Below are 22,369 nucleotides of genomic sequence, written 5' to 3'. Positions count from 1 at the left end.
AATTTTTTTAAAAAACCTAACCCATTTTCATTTTTAGAGTGAAAGCTTCAATTTGATACTTCAAGTTTTAATTAATGTATTATTTGCTCTTTTATTTTAGCTTCTTATATTTTGATCTTAAACTTTATTTGTTTTATATTTAAATCCCTAGATGTTAAGAGAACAAAGATAAAGTTATTAAAAAAGTTTGACGAGAGTGAAAGTGTTTGGCCGACAATAAAATAAGCTGATCTTTCAGTTAATGATTTCATCTTTGAGAATAGAGTTTAATGAAGGTGGTGTTATCCTTTAATCATACTGAAAAAGTAGATCGGGGTCCATAGAATTTTTTATTCATTTATTATTTTTTAGAGTGATTAGAGGATGTTTTGTGATTGAAAATGGATTTATTAAGGTTTCTAGAATTTTTTTGAAGTGAAAACAAGTTGGAAAACAGGTTTTGTGATAAAAAAAACTTGAACTAGTCATTGGATATGATCAAAAAATTGTTCAACGGGCGACGTGTCATTTATTAAAAAAAAAATAGAGCAGATGACTTTAAAAAAAATTAATAAACCAAACTTGCAGGCTTAACTTTCCAAGCTAAGCAACGAATAGACCTAACTTATCAAGCCTCACGGTCTTTATTTTTTTTTAACTCTTCATTTAATTTAAATTTTAATTAATACCCTCCATTATTGTAATTTACTTTCAAAATCTTTTTCCTTTTATATTTTATGTAGATATGCTTTGTTTTTCATGATAAAATAAAAAAAAAATCATTTTTTCTTAACAACCATAATTAACCTTTTTAAAAAATAAAAATAAAATTATACAATAAATAGAGCAGACAGAATAAAATATTTGCTTGTCGATAAACATAAGCCTTCTATTTTAGTATTAAATTAGCGATAACATTTTTTTTTTTAATTTATTTGATTATATAAACACCATCTTTTAATTTTTTAATTAAATCCTACTCGTAACATCCTTTCGAATCCGTTAGTGGTTAAAATGCGAGTGTCGTACTCATATCATGCTTTGAAATATATATATATATATATATATATATATATGGTGGTTCGGTTTTCAAAAGGCATTTGGAATATGTGGTAGGAGGGCGACAGGATATTCTATTTTCAACTCTCTTGAACAAGATAAGACATAGCTTGAAATCAATTGTAACCAAGAACATGGGAGGAGGGAGGCTGGCTCTCGTGCCTTCCCAAAGAAACATTTGCTGCTGCGTCCCAGAGGCCAGCCAGAGCAGTACACCTGAGATGCATAGCTGTGATAGATAGCAAATTGAAAACGCACCACCCCAGCTGATGATACAGTACATTCACTGAAGCCCTCTCAAGAGCTTTAACATAACCATAAATGATACTGTGACAAGCGAATAGATACATTACAAACCCTTGCCGAGAACAGATGAGCAAATTGCTTCAATCAATAGCGGAACAGCCAAGCATTTGCATTTCTTGTGATGGATATGAGGTGGCAATTACATCACAGGCTATCATGGGAGAGAGAGTCATCGATCTTGGATGCCGCCGCCATGGTTAACTCACCTGTTCGCCAATCAAATCAAGACCAACAACCAGAAAACTGATCCCTTGAAATAATAGGAAGTAGAAGTGAATTCCTTGGGCAGATAGCAAGCTTCTCAACGAGGCGGTTAGCAGTATCAATGCAAGAGCAAGTTCCTTCCTATACAAACGGTTCCTTTTCTTTTTCCCAGTTTTCTTGGGTGTTCCTATCTTGTTCAGCTCATCTAGGCCTGATTCTGAGGATGACCTGTGGAGACTAGTAGTTTCTACCACCAAAGGGTCATTCCTTTTCAGCAAATGCAACTAAGTCTGCCTCTGATGATCTTCCTAATTTCTTTGTAACTACCCACTCGTAAGAACTTCCTAATCGAAACAATCCTGATATCATGGCATTGAATTTGGTCACGGACATGGTGTTCTCAAACAAAAGGTATGGGACTATGAAGGGGAATGATCGCGGTCCTGGGAGGATATTCAAGATAGACATAATTCCCGGGACATAACAAACAACCCAAGCTGGTAGCTGTGCTTCTGGCAGGAACATGGTAAGTGGGAGAATGATGCAGAAGAGAGTGAATGAATAAAAAGGCAGGATGAGCTTCCGTAGTAAGAAGAAAAGAAATATCATGTTCGCTTTCTTGCCAAAAGACACCTGTATTGGAAATGAAGTATTTAAGGTTGATTTGATGGAAATGATCATTACAAGAGAACTTATTCGGCAGATAAGTTTTGCTGTTTCTCATTTTTTATTTCACTGGGATGAGGAACCTAGATAGCTGAATATTTATGAATTCTGTCTCTCTAACAATTGGGAAAAAGACTTGGCATATCAATGTAGTAAACAAAGATGCTATAAATTCTATGGTCAAGTTTTGTAAGTCCAATCTTCCTCTCCACAATCCTGAAGTTGCAGGACCAGGACTAATTTTTCTAATTTTAGGAGTTTATATATTGCCAAGTTCCCAACTGATCAGTCGAGAGTATAAATTAGCATAGGAGCACATGCATTATGGCCTCCAAGGTTATAGAAGTGTTGGTACATAGATTCTCTCCCTAATAAATAACAACTTGGGGATTTTTTTCTGATAAAAAAGAAGATTTTATCGAGAGAAGAAAAGGACGTGCACCAGAATAAGGGACATTGAGACATCCTCCATAACAATAAAAACCACATAATAAACATAACAAAACTAAAAATACAATGCTTTCTCTATATCTGCTTAAGAAGCAACATTAAAGGAACCAATAGCCGATCACCAAAAAGACATAAGAGCACTGACATGGTGTTTATTTTAGGTAGAAAAACCTCCTGACTAATCTCATGGAACAAGAGCCGTTTAGACCATGAAGAAACATGAAGCTCAACGTAACCTTCATATGAACACGAATTTTCTTAAATCCATCAAGATATTTAAACATAAATGATATGCTCAACAACCAGCCACTATAAGTAGTTTGATCGACTGCTATAAGGTCAGTATCTATGGTTCTGCATCCACCAGGGAATGATGTACCCATGGTCTCTGGTCCACTTTTTCATGGTATTAATAGCACTTGAACCCCTTGGAAGCCGAAATATATAAACAAATACATGCATAAAAAACTGTGAAACTGGAAGTCAAACAACTATGTTTTAGTCACAGTATCTTGCAAGCCTAGTCCAGCTCTAGACAATTCATTATTTCCCTTTAAATTTTTCCATGTCAAGATAAATACTTTTGTCTGTGTACAAAACACCCTACTTTTCTGCTAGGAAGAGTAAATTATGTGCACCAGAAATGACATCCAAGAACTTTCTGGTTTCAAAAGATATAAAGACATCTTTTCTAGAAAAAAAAAGGACTTCAATATCTACCAAATATAAATGATAGCAAGAGGGGGGGAAAGCTTCAGTACCTTTGCACGAAGTATGTCAACAAAGCACAAACGGAACAACTGCATTGGACCTGAATGCCAGCGATGTTGCTGTTTTTTGTATGCCTCATAGGACTCTGGAAGTTCACAAAGGCACTGCAAAATGATAAATAATTTTATTAGATTGATTATCCACCCCCAAATGTATAAAGTGACACTAAAAACTTTAATACCATGACAAACCTTAACATCATTCAAATATATGAACTTCCATCCACAAAGATGAGCACGAACAGCAATATCCATGTCTTCAACTGTTGTCCGTTCCAACCAACCACCACAGTCTTCAAGGGCTTTAATCCTCCATACACCAGCAGTTCCATTAAAACCAAAAAAGTTGATGAAAACACCATTCACTTGTTGCTCAACCTCAAAGTGGAATGATAAGTTTATGTTCTGCAGTCTTGTAAGCAAGTTTTCATCCTTGTTTACAAATGCCCACCTTGCTTGGACCAATGCTAGGTCATCCTTCCCCTTCAAATTCAGAAAAGCAAAGAAAAAGCAAAGAACAAGGACATATAATTTCTCATCAGAACAGAAAGTAAAGCTAAGTTTTCATTGATCCTCTTACATGCAACCCATCTGAGTACATGTAACTTTAAGGAAATGAAATGAGAAACCAGCCAACTGATCATGTGTTGCCTGTTGCAAATTGATATGTATAAATTATCCTTGAATGTAAAAATGGAGTATTGACACCCATAATTATGAGGCATAGCACTGCATTAAAACTATTTTACAAGATCTAGGGAAGGGAACTTTATTTGTAAACTGAGGTCTGTAATTTAACAAACAAATTCCTGTTTGGAATACACTAAAAATTTTAGCACTCAGTATTTTTTTAATGATACGTTTCCTTCTGGCAGATTAAATTAACTAGTGAGAGAAAGATAGGGAGTTTCCCATGCAACTAAATGATGTCCAAGTTAAATTTGTTGTAACATGCAATGATGTTATTTAAGGTCATTGATAAAATCATGTAACTTTCAAGGGGTGCCAATCAGATTGGCAAGATTGTATAAAAACACTGTAAACCACCCAAGTTGGACCTCCTATGTCTTCAGTTAGAAAAAGGTTTGAATTGCTTTCTTTTAAAATTTTACTAAATCGTTGTAACAATGCAGATCATTCTTTGATATAAAGCACAGCGACGAAATTAGAAAGGCGCCAACTTCAGAAGGTTACCAGAATCAACCAATTGGAATCTCCACGGTGCAAACATCAAAACTAATTATGTAACTTTGTGCCAAGTGGAATAATCGTAGATATACCAAATCAAGGATATAAGAGAACTTGAACTGATATACAGGTTCTGACAAATTAATCACACCTGGATCATAAATTTACCTTGAAGTGAGGAATAGTTCTCTTCAAGAAATCAGGTCCTGGCTGAAAATCAGCATCAAATATTGCTACAAACTCATAATCTTTTACATAATCACAGCTCATTGCAGATTTCGGGTTCCCAGCCTTGTAGCCTGTGCGTATAAGACGGTGCCTATACAATATATGCACACCCCTTTGTTGCCATTTCTGTACTTCAGCCTTGATAAGGAGTTGGGCATCTAACTCATCAGAATCATCCAAAACCTGTATAAGCATTCTCTCCTTTGGCCAGTCCTGGATACAGCAGGCTGCAATAGATTGTTGGTAAACCTGCATGCTAAATTATGATTATTTCGAAAGTTCTGGTTGATAGGAGAAAATGAAAAGATAAAAACAAGGCAAAAACAATCCCTGTGAAGTGAAACTAAAACAAACTACTTTGTGGAGAGCACAAAATCAAACCAAGGAAAGACTTGAGAGGTTTTCTAACAAAATGTTTCGTGTTTTTCTTCTCTCTAATTTGTTGCATCTCATTTCTGCTATGTTTGGATATGTGCTTCACAAATAAAGCATAATGATTAAACAAATTAGAACATCCTTGGAAGCGAAGCAGAGCTCACCAGTCACTTCTCCCACCATTTGTGTTGAAATTCATTGACAAAACAAGAAGATAAATGAAACCATAATGCAGCATTACTTACACAGCCTACCATATAAACTACCAAAAATTAGCACTAATTGTCGAGAAATGTTAATCTATGAAGTGCAATCAAGTTGGCATCTTTAAGACTTAATCCTGTTATGAGGTAGCTAGTCATATACCACAATGCTAAACTTCAAATGTTCATTAAAACTAACACAATTTATCACTTGTTGTTGAAGCAAAATCAAAACTGCAATCACATTTAATCCTAATTTTTTTTTTTTAAAAAAAGAGCTACTACCATCCCTAATTATCAATACACAACACACTGAAGAAATCAACAAATTAAACATTTCCAATAATTGAAGCGAAATAAACTTGTACTAATAACTAATTAATCCACCAAGAAACAGAGTGACGAAACTGAAAAAAGTTTCGAGGATAAGAAACCTACATTTGCTTACCTCCCTCTCATTGCACATTGGAATCTGCACCAAAACCATCGGATAATCCTCCACATTCTCCCTACCAACATATTCCGCCGCCGCCACCGGCCTCAATTTCCAAAACTTGATCCAAAAACACCCTAATATCAACGCAATACGATCTACCGACTGTATTAAAAACAAGATAATACACAGATTCGTCAAGCTCTGCAGCGGCGGCGCCAAGTAATTCACCCTTATTTCCAACCACTTGGCATAGGCTCTCTCCACTACTGCCTCCGCCGACTCCACCGACGGGGGACTGAAATGCCATCCCTTCAAATACGTGATTAACTCGAAACACAACAACAGAATCACCAGAAATAAAAAATATTTTATGATCCTGTAAAGCCGTGATGAGATTGACGAATCGAAAGGCGAGTCTGTTTTGCTAGCAGCGATCCTGCGATTGGCTGTGCGGACGAGGTCAATGAAGCCGTCTGTGAGCCACGCGAGGGAGGTAGCGAGTTGTTGGAATTTTAGGAGCCAGAGCCAGGACAGCTGGCGCGCACTACGCGTGTGACCTTTATCTACGGTAGGGCTGTGGATCTCGACGGTTAAGAAGGCTGTATTTTCCGGTTTGTCGAGAAACTCGCGATGTTTGTTCCACCATTCTTGAAACTCGTAGTTTTGAGCTCGACTACTCATAGATAGAAAGGTAAAGTTTTTTTTTTTTTGAGAGATCTCACTGAGTGAGTCGGTTGTTAATTTTGTCGGAAAAAAATGCGCGTGTGTCTGTGTGATTGGGAGAGATGTGAGGGAGTGAAGTGTCGGCCTACGGCTTAAAAAAACAAAAAAATTTACTCTTATGAAAAAATTAGCATTTTAAATTTATTATGAATGTATATGGCCTAATAAATTCTTGTGAAAAGAATTTATGTAATTTGCCTAACAATGTTCAACCATCTTAGAAGATGAAAGTGTTTTTAACAATTTCTATATTATGATAAAAAATATCCTCTAATTAAAATTGATGAATATTTAGAATAATTCTTAGAATTTTTTGGTCAACTCCTGATATTTAAATATCAACCTACTTGTAGGTCTAGTATTTATATCAGAATATTAACCATTAATTCTCATGAATTAAAAATTTCAAGGGTTATTGAAATATTAGTCAAGTTCTCATGAATTCAATAAACTAATTATTAAATCTAAAATGTATATAAAGATATATTTTTGAATTTTGTATAAAAATGCTAAAACACATCATGTATCTTAATATTTTTTCTTCAAGCAAAATATGATTTTTTTTTTTAATTTCTGATAGACTTAGTCATATGCTCGAAAACAAAATATATATTTTTTATTTTAAAAATGAGAAGTTTTTTTTAATGTTTTTGAAATTTTGGAGAAAACAAAGTATTTTTAATATCAGATCATATTTTACAATGTAAGTCTATAGCCTCATATTAAGCTAAAATGTCAAGAAAATATGCGAGGAACCCAAAAATAATTTCAAAATGATCCTTGAAATTTTTAGATTTTATTTTATTTTTTAAGGCTTTGTTTGACTAGGTATTAAAATAAAAAACAAATTAAAAATTAAAGGAAAAACATTAGGGTGTGTTTGACAAACACGGTCTTAGTCTAAGGGTTGAGCTGGTTGGGCATGAGGCCCAAGCCTAGCCCAACCCAGCTTAGTATTTGTTGGCCAAAGAATCTTCAATGGCCACCCTTTTTTCCTTTATCATTCTCCTTTTTTTATAGAATATAAGAGAGTCTTCAATGGTTCTTAAAAGAATCTCAACAATTGAAATTTCTCCATCTTTTCTCCACTCTTGATCTTCACCAAAAACATTACCTTTCTGTCTTGTAGAGTGGTTGAGGAGAGGACAAAAAACTCTAACTTGTTACTGATCAGGACCTGTTGCAACAAACTCTGGTATTGCTTTAGCGTGATTTTCGGAGCAGTACAATGAAAGCTGTATTTTTTTGACATATTTTGAAATCTCGAAAGCAAAGGAAGTCATTTTTTTTGCCTTGAAAAAAAAAGGGCCACGGTTTGTGGCTTTAGGTGCAAAGCTAGCTATTTTGGGAGGTGGAAGATAATCAATAGTTTTGTCTAACACGACGAGGCTTTATATATGTAATAATTTTGAGGATCCAAAATTGAATTATGACAGTTGTCTTTCTCTTTACAATACTTACAATATAAAATCTTTTGAAAGACTTTAGAAAGTAAGTTTACAAAGAGGAAAAAAAAGTTTTTGGTATAGGAATGCTGTCATTTTGAAAAAAATATCTAGGACTTTCGCCCGTTGTGTGGAAAACATCTAAGATATTTTTTAGAGGTCTTTATTCAGGTAACCTGCCTGTTGATTTTGTTCGGGTGACCTCCTGTGGTTAATGATTGAGTGACTTGCCCGTGGTCATTTTCGGGTGACTTGCCCGTGGTTCGTGATCAAGTAACCTACCCGTGGTTCAAGATTTTTTATGAGTGGTCTCTATTTGGGTAACCCGCCTGTGGTTTTTGTTTGGGTGACCTCTCATGGTTCGTGATTGGGTGACCTGTCCATGATCATTGTTCAGGTGATCTGCCTGTGATTCGTGATCGAGTAACTTGCTCATGATTTGTGATCGGGTAACCTACTCGTGGTCCCTGTTCGATTGACCTGAAACTGTCTTTGCAGCAGTCCCCTTCAACTAGAACTATGATCAAACTGTTTACAACTCGGTTAACCTGAAATCTCAATATGATGATTCCCTTTGACCAGAACCTTGATCTATGATACCTCTTGATTACGAGGTTTGAAAACTTAATGCTTCCTGGTTGTAGTTGAATTTCTTTGTATTTCCTGATTGCATGGTTGACCTGAAATTTTGTATCTCAATGGCTCCCTTAGAACTAAAATTTCATGTTATAGCTCAATTAACCTGAAATTTCAATATGGTAATTCCCTTTAACCAGAACCATAATTTCTGTAAATAGCTCGGTTAACCTGAAATCTCAATCTGGTGATTCTCTTTAACTAGAACCAAAATCTTTGTAAATAACTTGATTAACTTGAAATCCCAATCTGGCGATCCCTTTTAACCAGAACTAAAATCTTAAAAAAATAGCTTAACTAACCTGAAATCTCAATCTGGTGATTCTCTTTAACCAGAACCAAAATATATGCAAATAGCTTGGTTAACCTGAAATCTCAATCTAGCAATTCCCTTTAACCAGAACCAAAAATTTTATGTCTTCAGCTCGGTCAACCTCAAATCTCAATCTAGCGATTCCCTTTAACTAGAATCAAAATTTTGCCTTCAACTCGGTCAACCTGAAATCTCAACCTAAAGACTCCCTTTAACCAGAACCTTGGTCTTTGTTTTCAGCTCGATCAATCTGAAATCCAATCTGGCGATTTCCTTTACTTATAACCAAAATTTTGTCTTCATCTCGGTCAACCTCAAATCACAATCTAGAGACTCTTTAACTTGAACCTTGGTCTTTATCTTCAACTTGATCAACCTGAAATCTCAATCTGGTGATTTCCTTTAACCAGAACTAAAATTTTATCTTCGGCTCGGTCAACCTGAAATCTCAATCTGACGATTGTCTTTAATCAGAACCAAAATTTTGCCTTCTTTCTAGCTCAACTGACCTAAAACCCTGAATCAAAATGATCCCTTTCAATTAGAGCTTTCCACAAACTCTTTTTTTATCAGTCTTTTGACTCGTCTGAGTTCGATTTCAAGAATTTTTTTGTATAATAAAAACTGATGCAATGTTTTGGGGTTAAATGCACACTCTTACCCGGTTTGGAAACATGGGTCTCGCCCTTTCTTTGGTTTACTATGAACTCCTTTTCTAGTGTGAGCTCGTTCATATGTTTGAAACTGTATTATTGAGTCAAGATCCATTTCTTGTGCTGCTTTTCTTAGCCACCATATTCTTGAGAAGAAGTCTCTAGCTTTTGTTTCTTGTGGGGCCCTTTCATACTCCACTGAATATATGATTTGACATTGCTTTGTATCATGCTCTTATCAATGCTTTAATTGTCCTTTCCATTTTAAAGGCTTTTTATTGGTTTTATTTTAGCACATAAATCTTTTTCAAAAAGAAAAAAACTTTAAAAGAGTTGGTTTTGCTTATGAAAACTGGAACTTTTACTATATGCATCAAAACAGTTCCTTAAGCAATTCCCTTAGGGGTTTTATCGGATTTTAGAATGTAGGTCATCTTTAGGTCAGGCTTTTACTGGAGGTAACCTTCTATTTCAGTTTTTCAAAAAGGTTTCAAGTATTTAGTTGAAAAAAAAACTGTATAAAATAAAATTTTTGCCTCATGTTAGAATTGACATTTTTCTTGCATGGATAAATATGTGTGGCTACTCATTTATCATGTCGTGTGAATAGTAAGATCGTTGTTTATCAACTCATGTTGTGTGCACATGATTAGAAAGGATTTTTAAAGGCACGCAGACTATGACTATAGACTATGAAATAAATGGATGCTTATAAGGCTTAAAAAGTGTTTGAGTTTAAAGACATAAGATTACTTTTCTTTTACCTCCTTTTATCTTGTGAAGTCATCTCATGATCTTTGTTTGGATAGACTCTTTTTTTTTTTAATAAAGAGTCTTGCTTCAGAATCTTTGCCTCAGTCTTAGAACGTCATCAAACCATAATTTTCCTTTTCTTTTCCTTTCTTTTACTTTTTCCTTTTCTTCTTTTTATTTTTTGCTTCCAATTTCTTGTCCTTCCCTTTTTTTATGACGATGCCCCTTAGTGTTAGGTTCTGACTTTCATAGATCCACATGTGCTTTTCAACAGTTTGCTCACATTTTCTTTTTTTTCTTTGCCCTCTAGTGTGGAGTGTTATCCTAATTAGGGTTTTTATGAAAAAAAAACTTATAGAGGCTCAAAATATGATCACAATGGATATATTCTTAGAGAGTGAAGGGATAAAAAATAACCTTTTCTTATTTCTCATTATACAAGCGTAAAAATTGAGCACCATATGATCTCCTTAGTGGATATATGCATCAATCTCCAAGGGATGCATGTGATCTCCCCAATGCTATATACACCACTCTTCAAGAGATAGATGTGATCTCTCCAATGCTTTATACACCACTCTCCAATGAATGAATGTGATCTTCCCAGTGCTATATGCACCACTCTCCAAGGGATGAGGCTCTTAAGCCCCATGACAATGATGGGAAAGCTCCTAGTTCCTACTTTCCAAAGAACCTATAATCACTTTGAAATTTCTAAGCATAGGTTCACTCATTTTGGGTTCCCACTAGCCACTTAGAAATTCTCTAAATATGAGCTTGATTTGTTTGGAGATTGGAATTCCTCCAAAGCAAGTTGATTTCCTCCAATGGGTTCCTCCGACCACTTAGAAATATTTATAAGTATAGGCTCTTTCCTTATGTTTTTCTCTTACCCTTCAAGGAAATTTTTGAAGTATGATTTTCAGCCCCTCCACATAGGCTGCCTAGTATATTATTTAAGATTCCCACCCCTTTTTTCACATGATGAAAATTCAATGAACTCGTCATAAGAGTACTTTTACAAGTCTTCACGTATCAATATCACAAAAACTTGAGGAGCTATTGATAAACCTATTTTTAATGGTCTTAAAAAACCCTTACGACCCTCCTCCCTTAGATATGCCCAAGGGAAAGAACATGGCTCAAGTGAGGGCTTGTTATTGTGTTGAGCTCAGCCATGCAAGTGCTTAGTAAAGTGCCAAACCCCAGGCATGTTGGGTCTAGTGCTAGCCATATCCAAGACGCTTGAACTTGGCAGTCAGCCAAATCCAAAGCACTTGGACTTGGCAATCTGCCCAGTCCAAGGTAACGTGGATCTAGCAAACATGTCAGACCCAAGACAGTTGGACTTTAGTCAAGTCCAACATAATATGGGTCTGACATGTGTGCCAGACCCAAGGTGTTTGGACTTGGCAATCCGTCAAGTCCAAGGTCACGTGGGTCTAGTAAACATGCCAGACCCAAGACGCTTGGACTTCGCTGTTAGCCAAGTTCAAGGCAACGACCATCATCCATTGGCATGTCTAGGGAAATGACCAACCTCCCTTGGGTCTAACCTCGAGAAAAAACTCAGCCTCTATAGGCTTAACTATATTTGACGTCTTAAACTCTGATCTTCCTACACCTTTTTAGAAATATAAAAGTCCTCTAAAAACCCACCATATTCCCATTTAACATTAATATAGATATAAGAGATATTTATCCCTTATTAAATGCTATCAGGGTAATTACATTACAGACCCTTCTTTTCACAAAGAAACAAGACTAATGAGCTATAAATACACCATGAGACTTTAAGTTGACAATCTTCATTCTTGACTGCATATATATATATATATATTCAGAGCATCTCTCTCTAGAATATTTTTATATTCTCTCTATCTAAAAAGATATTTATTTAAGCATCAGAAAGTCCCTACCTTTACCGAAAAAGATCTTTTACAGGTACTAGCCACGAGCAACTTTGGCCTACCAAGGACCAAGTATAAGCTATCAACTACCTTGACTAAGAAGAATGAAAGAGATTTTTTGGACCAATTAATTAACTGATTATCTAACTCAGGAGCCCTATTCCCATGCTAATTGAAATTATGAGTCTTCACCACTTCCATTTGCTGCACCAAATGACACTGCAGAGACAATTCTTTTCAGTTTGGTAGCTTGTATACGTCATTTCCTCTTTTCTTCTATGTGCATCCAAACTCGGTCCAAAGGCCATGCATGTTTTTTAACCCATCCATCTCAAATACCAGAAAGACACTGCGGGGAGAAAACGGTGAAGCATAGCTGTTCATTACGGCAAAAGCTACCACCATGAATAGAGAAACTATGGCAATGGCGGTAAGTAAGTTCTTTATCAATTTATTACCACCATGCGAGTGTTCGTGAGAACACTATGGGACCGAGCTTCTATTTCTGCCAAAATGGAGGAATCGCATGGAAGATTTCTTGGAGCTGTGTTCAATAAAAGCTTATTTAAGGAAGAAGCCTCCGTGTTCTTTTTTCATTAGAATTTGGTAATTAATAAATCCACGTCGTCTTGCATGGTCCTACGGATAAATATTATATGCATGCCATATTAATGATATGAGTTGTTTTCACCTTACAACCACCTACCGATAAGGACTATGCATCTTAAAATAAACTATTCATTTCTATTTATATTGGTATTAAATCTAAAATCTTTATAGAAAAAAAAAACTCTTAATTGAAACTAAAATCTTTTTAGAAAAATATTCCTAATTAAAACTTACCTAACAAATAGAATTCATCTAGCATTAGGATTCATAAATAATAACATGATTAAATTAAAATTTCAAAGCTAAATAGGATAAAAAAAATCCAAATACAACAAGATAAATAAAAACAATCTTGCACATTAACTTCCTAACCTTATTTAAACACCTTCCTGATCTTCCATCATCATGAAATGCTAACCCATCATAAAACAAAGCCTTTCAGAATCTTCCATCAAAATTTCAGTTTAATTTAATAGTCAAATTATGCTTGATTTACCAAACTACGTATTAAACACTTTTTAAACTCCATGAAAACTAAAAACCTTAACCATTAATAAAATAATGTAATAATCATTATTATACCAAGGATATCAAAGAAATTTCCTCGTGTCATCTGAAGACAAGCAACTAGCAATTCATAACACAGTAAAATATAATATCGAATCTTGAACATCAAGCTTTACATTTAAAACGTTAATTTTTAAAATGTAAAAACAATAGATAGAAACCATACTAGAACATAACCAAAAACAACAAAAATAAATAAGATAAAAACAAAAATTGCATCAATTTAAGGTTTCTACCCACCATCTAATACCCCATAAAATCCAAAGGAACCACAAAGATGAAAAAAAGTTTCTACCTTTGTTGTTGACAGCTAGAAACTCGTACCGGCTTCACAATAATTAACCAGCTAAAGGTAAAGCCACAGTGGCAATACCAGGGAAAACAAAACGAAGATGTACACTAAGGCTTTATACCAATCAGGGTGTCAGACCAATAATACTCGTGTCCTGAATCTCAGCCTCTAGATTTTAACGCTAAAATTATTTTCTTCCTTGGGCCCTGAAACCACAAGATTGAACCAAACATCTGATCAAGAATATAGAAAAGTGGAAGGAGACCATGAAAACCAAGAATCTCAGCCATGAATTTTGATATCTAAATTACATACAGGGTAAAGGGGAAATAAAAACTAAAAGGCTAGGTAGTACCCAGTCGAGTTAATAAACAAGGCATATATCACATCGGTGTGAACTATTATGATGAACATGAGTGCCTTCGAATTGTGAGCATTCATGTTTTTATCATTCAAGACAGACATACCCAGAACAATCACATAGAGTTCATACCCAATTGACCTTATAAAACAATTTTTCTTTTTTATCAATTTGTAAATGTGCATGTAGAAATGGAAAGGTAGCACTAACAAGTAACAATGTGGGGGGGGGGGGGGGGGGACTTAGCACAACATCTCACATGAAATGGGGGGGGGGGGGGGACTTAGCACAACATCTCACATGAAATGACAATTGACTGTTATACAGCTGACCATCAAATATATATTAGACCTGTACGATTTTTAAAGAGCAAAACCGGGAGAAGGAAAATCAAAATGTTATGACAAGCAAATGCCTCATCCCAGATGCGAACACCTTCGAGTTGAGATTAGAAATCAGTTTTCCATGTATTTTTAAATGAATTAATGAAAAAATATCACAATATATTATGTTGTCAACCCTAAAAAACACAGAGTCCTAGTCTAATGGCATATGCAAATTTTTAAAAAAACAAGGGCACCATTCCAATAGTTGAGAACAGCACAAGTACCAGTATTCTTGTTTTCTTTTATCTTTTTTTTTGTGTATTGGGGAGGGGGGGGGATAATTCTTAAAATAAGTTGTCAAGAACGAGGCTTTAGACAGCTGCCCAAATTACTCATCTCTTAATGATCAAGAACTACAAGAGATTTCAATAGAAAAAATCAACCACAAAATATATGCATATCTTGGCCAAGAGATCAGCTTGAGTTTACCATTGGTATCCCTAGAGCCTTCAGGTCTTCATCAGTCATGTGCACAAGAGCTGTCATATCAACCTGTACAGATAGGAGCATGTTAATAATCAAAAGAAAACTCCTGAAGATGATATGCAAGTACACATATCTATAGTATAAAAAAAAAAAAAAAAAGACATTTTCATACTTCCTCAGCTTGAAAAGTAATGAGGTATTTCTCAAGACCCAAAGACTGCAAAAAAACATCAACTGATGAATCCAACTGCAACAAAGATCCAAGAGTTAGAAATACACAAAAAGAGTCTGCGGTAATGATATTACATGGAAAAAGCGGTTTCACAACTTCAATTGACATGTTATAACTTGAGTTGGAATTTTAGGCAGTAACTTTATAGTAGAGCCATCCCAACTTGTCCCTTTTCAACTTAAAGTAAGGAGAAGGCAAAACCTTATCAACCTAAAGGATCAATAAACAATACAAAGCATCATGATTAACTGCCAATTAATGAATTGTTTTAAAGTAAATACTTGTTTTAAAGTAAATACACATTGCAGAACACACATACACACACAAAAAGAAATGGAAACACATGCTCACATGAATGCACACCAAGTGATCCTATAATTGCATGTCTATGAGAACTTCCTCTTGTCAATTTGTCATGGAATACATACCTAAAACCATTAACTAATGCTGAAACTTAGCACAAATTAGACCACTTCAAGCAGCAACATCCTGTTAGTTAAAATCATTTGTCGTGTCGCACGAGTCTCTAATTTTCACCATGGCATCAACTGGTCAAGTTTTCAATTAATTGACAAAACATAAAAGGTCAGAGATAAATTGAAATAAATAAAAAAAGTTGTCTCTACCACAGTGCATCAAGGCACCTAAGCAATGTCGAAACCTCTAACTACACATAGCAGAGCTTCTTAAATTTTGTCTTTAAAGTGATATGGTGACTGATGAAACTAATAAACTTTAAGGCCGGTGCAAACTTTTTCCTTTTGTGTCTTTTCAAATTCACAGCAAGCTTAACACTTCAGGTTCATAATTATTCAGGCACAATATTTCAAGTTCACAACTCTCCAAAACTTCATCCAAAATTGAGAAAATTCTTTGAAACAAGTGACAGTGAAGCATGCATATGACCACATGACATAAACTCAACCAAGGAAGGTAACCTAAAACAGTAATTTCCAAATATCAATTAATCAGAAGATTTATGCCTCAGCATTAATGGAAAACTTCAAGAAAACAGAAACAAGATAAACACTTGACGAGAATAAGATAAGATTTATGCCTTTTGCTGAGATCTTTTTCTAGAAGCCACACTGGTAATTTTTTTAATCTCTGGTTCAGGAGCTTCAACAACACCACTTTTCCTGGATGGTTTAGCTACAACTATTTTGGGCCGATCAGCATTCATTAGCTGTGAATTCATTGTCCCATATAGTTTTTCACGCAGATCCCGCACACCTGAACCTGGAGATGCTTGCAAGAAGCTTCTCCTTTGGAGCTTTAATCGAAGATCTTGAGCATCAATTTTGCGATCTTCACAAGTCATTAACAAAAAGTCAAAAGAAATATAGTTGATTTAGTTGCATCCAACAATATCATCAATTTTTTGATGCCAGTAATTCTGTCATACTCAATCCATACTTGAAACACGTGGTCTATTGTCCTCATAGAGATCATGTTTCCATTTATCATCTAGCCTCTGCCTGCAAAAGATGTGATATGAGCTCAGTGATACTTTTCTGGATATTAGGTCACTCAAGAACAACAAAAAAACAAGCAGGATAACAATTATACAAGAGCATTATTATGGAAGAGATTCAATCCATTTTCATTAGATGAACAAAAAAACCTGTACTCTTGTAAGTCACAGCACAAACAGCTAATGCCTTCACTTGAAAGTAAAAATTTTTCTATGACCAAAAGTTTGTTGGGCATGGCTAATGAAATGTAACTTTTGACTTTGAGTCATCATTTCAAGAAATAACATACAGCAAAAAAGAGTTCAGTTAAAAGTACACTTGGCAAAAATGACACGAAGCAACGTTTTTTTTTAGAAACAGTTAATACAAGTGGAATCCATAAGTTAAAAGTAAAAAATTTTAACTTGCCAATAAAGCAATGTTTTGACTGAATTTTGTAACAATTTTTTTTTTATATAAGTCAGAAGTCATTTCTAACCAAACATGTTTATGACTTTACTTTGAGTCAGAACCTACAAAACAACTTAAATAAACCAAACAGAACCCAAATATAGAAAGCAGATTCTCATAGGTCCTTTTGTTGCAGTTTTCGGTACAAGTACAAGAAGGTATGCAACTTCAAGCACCTCAAGTAAGCAAGTTTCAAGCAACAACTGCAAAACCTTTTCACCTATACAGAGCCTATAATTGATATAACTAACTGCTGATCTACTCTGTGCTAAAGGATCTCAGTCTCTCACACACGCTAAGGCAAATGAAACTTCATGTCCAAAACCTACCACACTTTCCCTGAATAAAAATGAAAATCCCAAGAAGCTTATTCATAATCTGAGCATCAAAAGAACCAGATGTGGCAGCATTCTCAAACATTCAGTCTTTTCTATGGAAATAGAAAAACCAAATTAAACGGTTAAATAAGGTGATCAAGTCACGGGGTGAGAACGGGACATCAAGCTCCTTACTCTCTAATCTCTACAAGTTTCTAAACATAAACTTGAGTTTGCAATGCAATTCCTAATATAGTTGCATAGCAAAGCGCCCATCCTCGTTTCTTATAACGTGGAAGATACTAAATCCTTAGCTCAACTATTTCTTTTTTCCAATAGTGAAATGTAGATTCTCACTAGAAATATTAAATTGGACGACCCACCCCAAATTCTCCTTGTTTAATTAATAGAATTCCCTTTGAAAAAAAGATTAACAATGAGAACCTTACATAAAGTAAAATGGAAGAAAAGTAAAGCAGTAAAGAGAGAGAGAGAGAGAGAATGATAAAATGGAATTGATTTCTACTAAATTAAAAATAAAACAAAACCTTTTGCCGGTAATTTCACGGCGGCGAGAGGAGTCGGCAACGGAATTGCCATTAAGACGATCCTTTATTGAAGTCTTCGCTGCGGAGTCTACGCGATCAGCATACATCGTCAAAACCCTAACCCCAATTTGGAGAATCACAAAATTTTAGAAATTGATTTCGTGAGTCCTGAAGACACAGATAAAAGCCTAATAAGAAGCAATTGCTTTTTCTCTCTTTCCCTTTTTCTGGGATGGATGGATTTGAATTCTCGGAGGAAATGTATTATTTTATTTTATCAAGAAATTAGCCTTCAAAACATAAAATATATTCAGTGAAAGTCTTAAGTTAATACTAATTTAAATTTATAAACATAATTAAATAAAAATTTACATGACATATTTTCAACACAAATATAATAATAAAATTATAATATATATATATATATATATCTAAAATATATATTTAAATTTATAATTAATATTAAATCAAATCCTTATCATGCATACTAATAATAAAAATATATGTGTTTAAATTAAAACAAAAAAGAATATTTATTTATCAAAGCACTTTAAAGTAATTAAACTTTTTATATTGTTAATGATGAATTATTTATTATTAAAGGTTTATTGCTCCTCACTTTACAACTAGGATATTTACAACATGTCTCCCAAGATTTAACAACACTACATTAGTTTAGATTCATTTCTAAACAAAGTCATTGAACCAAAGTAAAATAACTCAATTATCTTTCAATAAAGTGAATCTAAACTCTAGATTTGGGAGAAAACACAACGCATAAAAGAAAAGAAAAACACTAAAAATAAAGCGAGGAAGAGTATGTGTATGTAAATTCCTGTATAAATACAGGACCGAAGGTAATGAGATCTCGACGAGTAATGAAAACTTAAGATGAAAAGAAATGAATAGATGACATAAATAATAATAATAATAAATATGACTTGTAATGGAGAGGATAACCTTCACAAATAAATTTAAAGGTATTGTTAAATTTGAAATGAGGATTACAAATCTTATATTAAAATTTGTAACGTTGGCAAAACTAGTAACGAGTTTCAATGGATAAAAAAATAAGAAAAATGAGAAAAATGGTCTCAAGAAATTAATATGGTAATAAGGAATAAATGATAAGAAAGTATGGTACCAAAAAAAAGAAAAGAAAAAAGTGATAGTTTAAGCACTGGTTAAAAACTGATAACGTTATCATAAAACTGTATTAAGTTCGTAAATAAAATAAATATATTTTAGAATAAGAAAATGATCTTGAGGACTTAGTGAAATAACTAATATGATTCTAGCAGGGATTGAACAAAAAAATTCGGATTTTGACGTAAAATCACCTACTAACTAGTTTTATGCTATCACATGTAACTTTAAATCCAACCATTAGATCAGGCTTAAATTTTTTGAGGAGTCTCCTAACACATTTTTCTATATTGGATTAAAATTTCAGGTCAATCAGAATTCATTAAGGCCTTCAGATTAGGTCAGCAGCCAGGTGTGTTTTAAAAAACAAATGCAAAAAATCATTATAAGGGGCAAAATCATAGTTTTTAAACCTGAGCCGGTGGTCGACCCGGTATAGTAATCAGGTCACGGGTTAGATAAACCAGGTCAACCCAAAAAAAGGAGAACTTGCAAACGTCTATGATGCAATCTCTAAGCAAACTAAGTGCAAGCATCGCGTGTTCCCATTATTCCAAGAAATAATAAAAATTCCCATTCAATTATACAAGTCGTTGAACGGCACCACCCACTTGCAGATACTCGACACCCTTGATTGTTTACCTCAAAAGAGAGTTAAAATCTTCCCCCCTACACCTCCATCACATGGGCAGATTGTCTACCAAACTATGAAGACTCCCCGCGCAATTAGCCTCCTAATTACTCTACTAATTGACTATTAGCATAGGTGGTTGTTTGATTCCACAACAGATCAAACAAAACGTGGGCGACGAAACGAGAGAGAAAAGTCTCTGTATGGTTGTCGGCTATTATAAAGAGGCATGTGGGTACAAGTAACTTCAGCTTCATCTATCGCAGATTTGAAACAGCGATCAAGAGTCTTCTGCTCCTCTGCTTTTCTTCCTAACTGAAATGGCTTTGAAGATTTCTTTAATTAGGTTTTTTCAATTCTCATTTCTGTCTTCATCATTAATCGTTTTGGCCTTTTAATAGTAAAAGGACAACACGACGTCGTTTCATATATATATATATATATATATATATATATATTAAAAAAAAGAGGCTGAGTCTCAACTAGGTTTACCCGGGTCGACCTGCCGGGTCGATCGGGTTTTGCCGGGCCAAATTCCAGACTGGTTTTTACTTAGACCTGGCCCGGTCCCAGGCCCGGGTTGACTCGCTGGGCCAGGCCGGGTTTCAAAACTATGGGAAAAATGGTTAAGAAGCAAAATTCTTCCCCTTATATAGCAATTTGACTGACAAGTAACAGCCATGTAAAATGACTAAAAGCTTCTCCTTTTTCATTTATTCTCTAAATTTCTTCAGGAATACCCCTAAAATGGAGAGATGTAGTGAAATAATGGAAGAAAGGAAGGCAATGAAGGTTTTGTGAACTAGGGTTTGTGAGAGACATGAGAGAGAGTGATGGAAGGAGAGATAAAGTGGGAAATCCTGAAGGGAAAAAAGAAAGACTTCAAAAGCTTGACAAATCCTTATTGATTTTTGGTGATTTATGAATTGTGTTTGAGCTTGGGGTTTGCCTGATTAGTGTGTTGTTGAGGGTTTTTTATGAATGTATTTAGTTAAAATTACAAGAAATTTTAAGAGGAAACCTTGATTAATTAAAGAAAATTTCAACCATAATTGGAAATTAAGAGAGGAAATTGATTTAGGGACTCATGCTTATTTGAAATGGATCATATGTTACTTAATTGAACATGTTAGATGAAGTTCTAAACAAGAAACTAAAAATGTAGGGACTCATGCTTATTTGAAATGGATGATATGTTACTTAATTGAACATGTTAGATGAAGTTCTAAACAAAAAACTAAAAAGGAAAACCCATGGCTCTTTTAAATGAGGTTTCGATCAAAGGGCTTTTGAAGAGGGTTTGAGTTTTTTTTAATTATAATGGTGTGTTTTAATTGATTTATGTTGGAAGTTTGAAAGAAAAATGGGAAAAAAAAATCCAAGGGTAAAGGCTTGAGTGTTTTCGGCCATATTAGGAAATGATGAGAAAATGGGTTATCGAAGGGACCGTTGTGTCAAATTGTTGTTGAAAGTTGATTTCGAATTTGTTTAAATGAGTCTAGGGTCATGAAAATTGAAATAAATGTCATAAGATATAAATGTTGGCTTTCAGCCAAAAATACATGATAAAAAGAAAATGAAGGAAATGAGTTGCCATACTACGCGAAACTATGTTGATGATCGTCATTTTATAGTATATAAGGTTTGGTAAATGGGCGAATGTTACTAAAGAAAAAAAGGTATGTTAAGTGTGGGGAATTGGTCAAACTTGGGTACATGACTCTTGACCAATGTGTTTAAATGTTTGGCTATGCATTATTAGGTGAATGAATAAATATACCTTAAGGAAATGGTAGATTTGGACTTTTGAGGATGATTATTGTAAAAAGCCGGTTATAATCTAACTTTACCAAAATAAAATAAAATAAAATCAATAATTAAGTTCTTAAGAGGGATGAAATTAACCGAAAGAAAAGTGATAAGACATGAATTTATTAAAAAGGAAAGGATGGGGCAAATCGGGAAAAGGCTAAACAAAAAGAGGTCGCAAAATTTAAAAGATTGGACTATATAAAGGCCTAATTTTTCTTCTCTTAGCAGACGACTAGAAACCATAAGAAAGGGGGAGAACTTGTATGCTTTTTCACTTGTTTTTTTTTAATTAAATGTAAGAATATATTATAGATAAAAAATAACAATGCTGAAAAAACAGAAATTATAGAGGAAATATATACAGATAGACTAGCAAAGGGATAAGAGGACAAGCTCCCTAGGAGACATATAAAAATACATCTGGAAGGCACTGCAATCCACCACTAAATAAAATAAGAAACAAAAACCAAGGAATGACCAAAACAAATTAAAAATTACCTGCCAAAAGCAGCAGCAAACGCTGACTTATCCATACAGAGACGCAGAAATCTTCAGATCATCCATGTAGAGACAGAGGCAACCAGTCAAGAACAGTGGCAGCCCATCAGCCAAAAAGTAGCAGCCTAGCTAAAAACAAAAACCAACCTATGAGCTCTTCCATGCAGAGACGTAGACTCATCCATGCAGAGACAGAAACCTTCAATTCATCCATGCAAGCCAGCCACCAACCATCCATTCAAAGACAAGGAAAACTTCAATACATCCATGCTGAGACAGAAGAAACCCAGCCAAGGAACAACCAAAACAAATTAATACACTA

The 22,369-nt window shown here is 34.5% G+C and overlaps 1 protein-coding gene and 1 pseudogene across 1 annotated transcript; both read right to left on the bottom strand.

The window, feature by feature from the left end:
• Positions 1 to 1,060: 1,060 nt before the first annotated feature.
• LOC18105421 (probable xyloglucan glycosyltransferase 6) lies at positions 1,061 to 6,708 on the bottom strand (annotated as a pseudogene).
• A 6,826-nt stretch (positions 6,709 to 13,534) lies between these two features.
• Positions 13,535 to 18,244, bottom strand: LOC7463428 (uncharacterized). The gene is made up of 6 exons (XM_006375598.3): positions 17,961 to 18,244; positions 16,587 to 16,648; positions 16,228 to 16,478; positions 15,111 to 15,185; positions 14,942 to 15,004; positions 13,535 to 13,971 (listed from the first exon to the last, which is right to left on the bottom strand). The coding sequence occupies exons 1-6, from the start codon at positions 18,065 to 18,067 to the stop codon at positions 13,927 to 13,929; spliced, it is 603 nt and encodes a 200-aa protein (XP_006375660.2). The 5' UTR covers positions 18,068 to 18,244; the 3' UTR covers positions 13,535 to 13,926.
• Between the last annotated feature and the right edge of the window lie 4,125 nt (positions 18,245 to 22,369).

The sequence above is a fragment of the Populus trichocarpa genome, chromosome 14 (genome assembly GCF_000002775.5).
Source record: "Populus trichocarpa isolate Nisqually-1 chromosome 14, P.trichocarpa_v4.1, whole genome shotgun sequence".
Taxonomy (NCBI): domain Eukaryota; kingdom Viridiplantae; phylum Streptophyta; class Magnoliopsida; order Malpighiales; family Salicaceae; genus Populus; species Populus trichocarpa.
This window is presented reverse-complemented; position numbering and strand designations above follow the sequence as displayed.

Excerpts from the sequence above, each read along its gene's own strand:
- LOC7463428 (XM_006375598.3), bottom strand. The coding sequence starts at position 18,067 with ATGTATGCTGATCGCGTAGACTCCGCAGCGAAGACTTCAATAAAGGAT. Across the intron at positions 15,186-16,227 it reads GAAAAAGATCTCAGCAAAAG|TTGGATTCATCAGTTGATGT; the intron begins GCATAAATCTTA and ends TCTTTGTTGCAG. Across the intron at positions 15,005-15,110 it reads TTACTTTTCAAGCTGAGGAA|GTTGATATGACAGCTCTTGT; the intron begins GTATGAAAATGT and ends CTATCTGTACAG.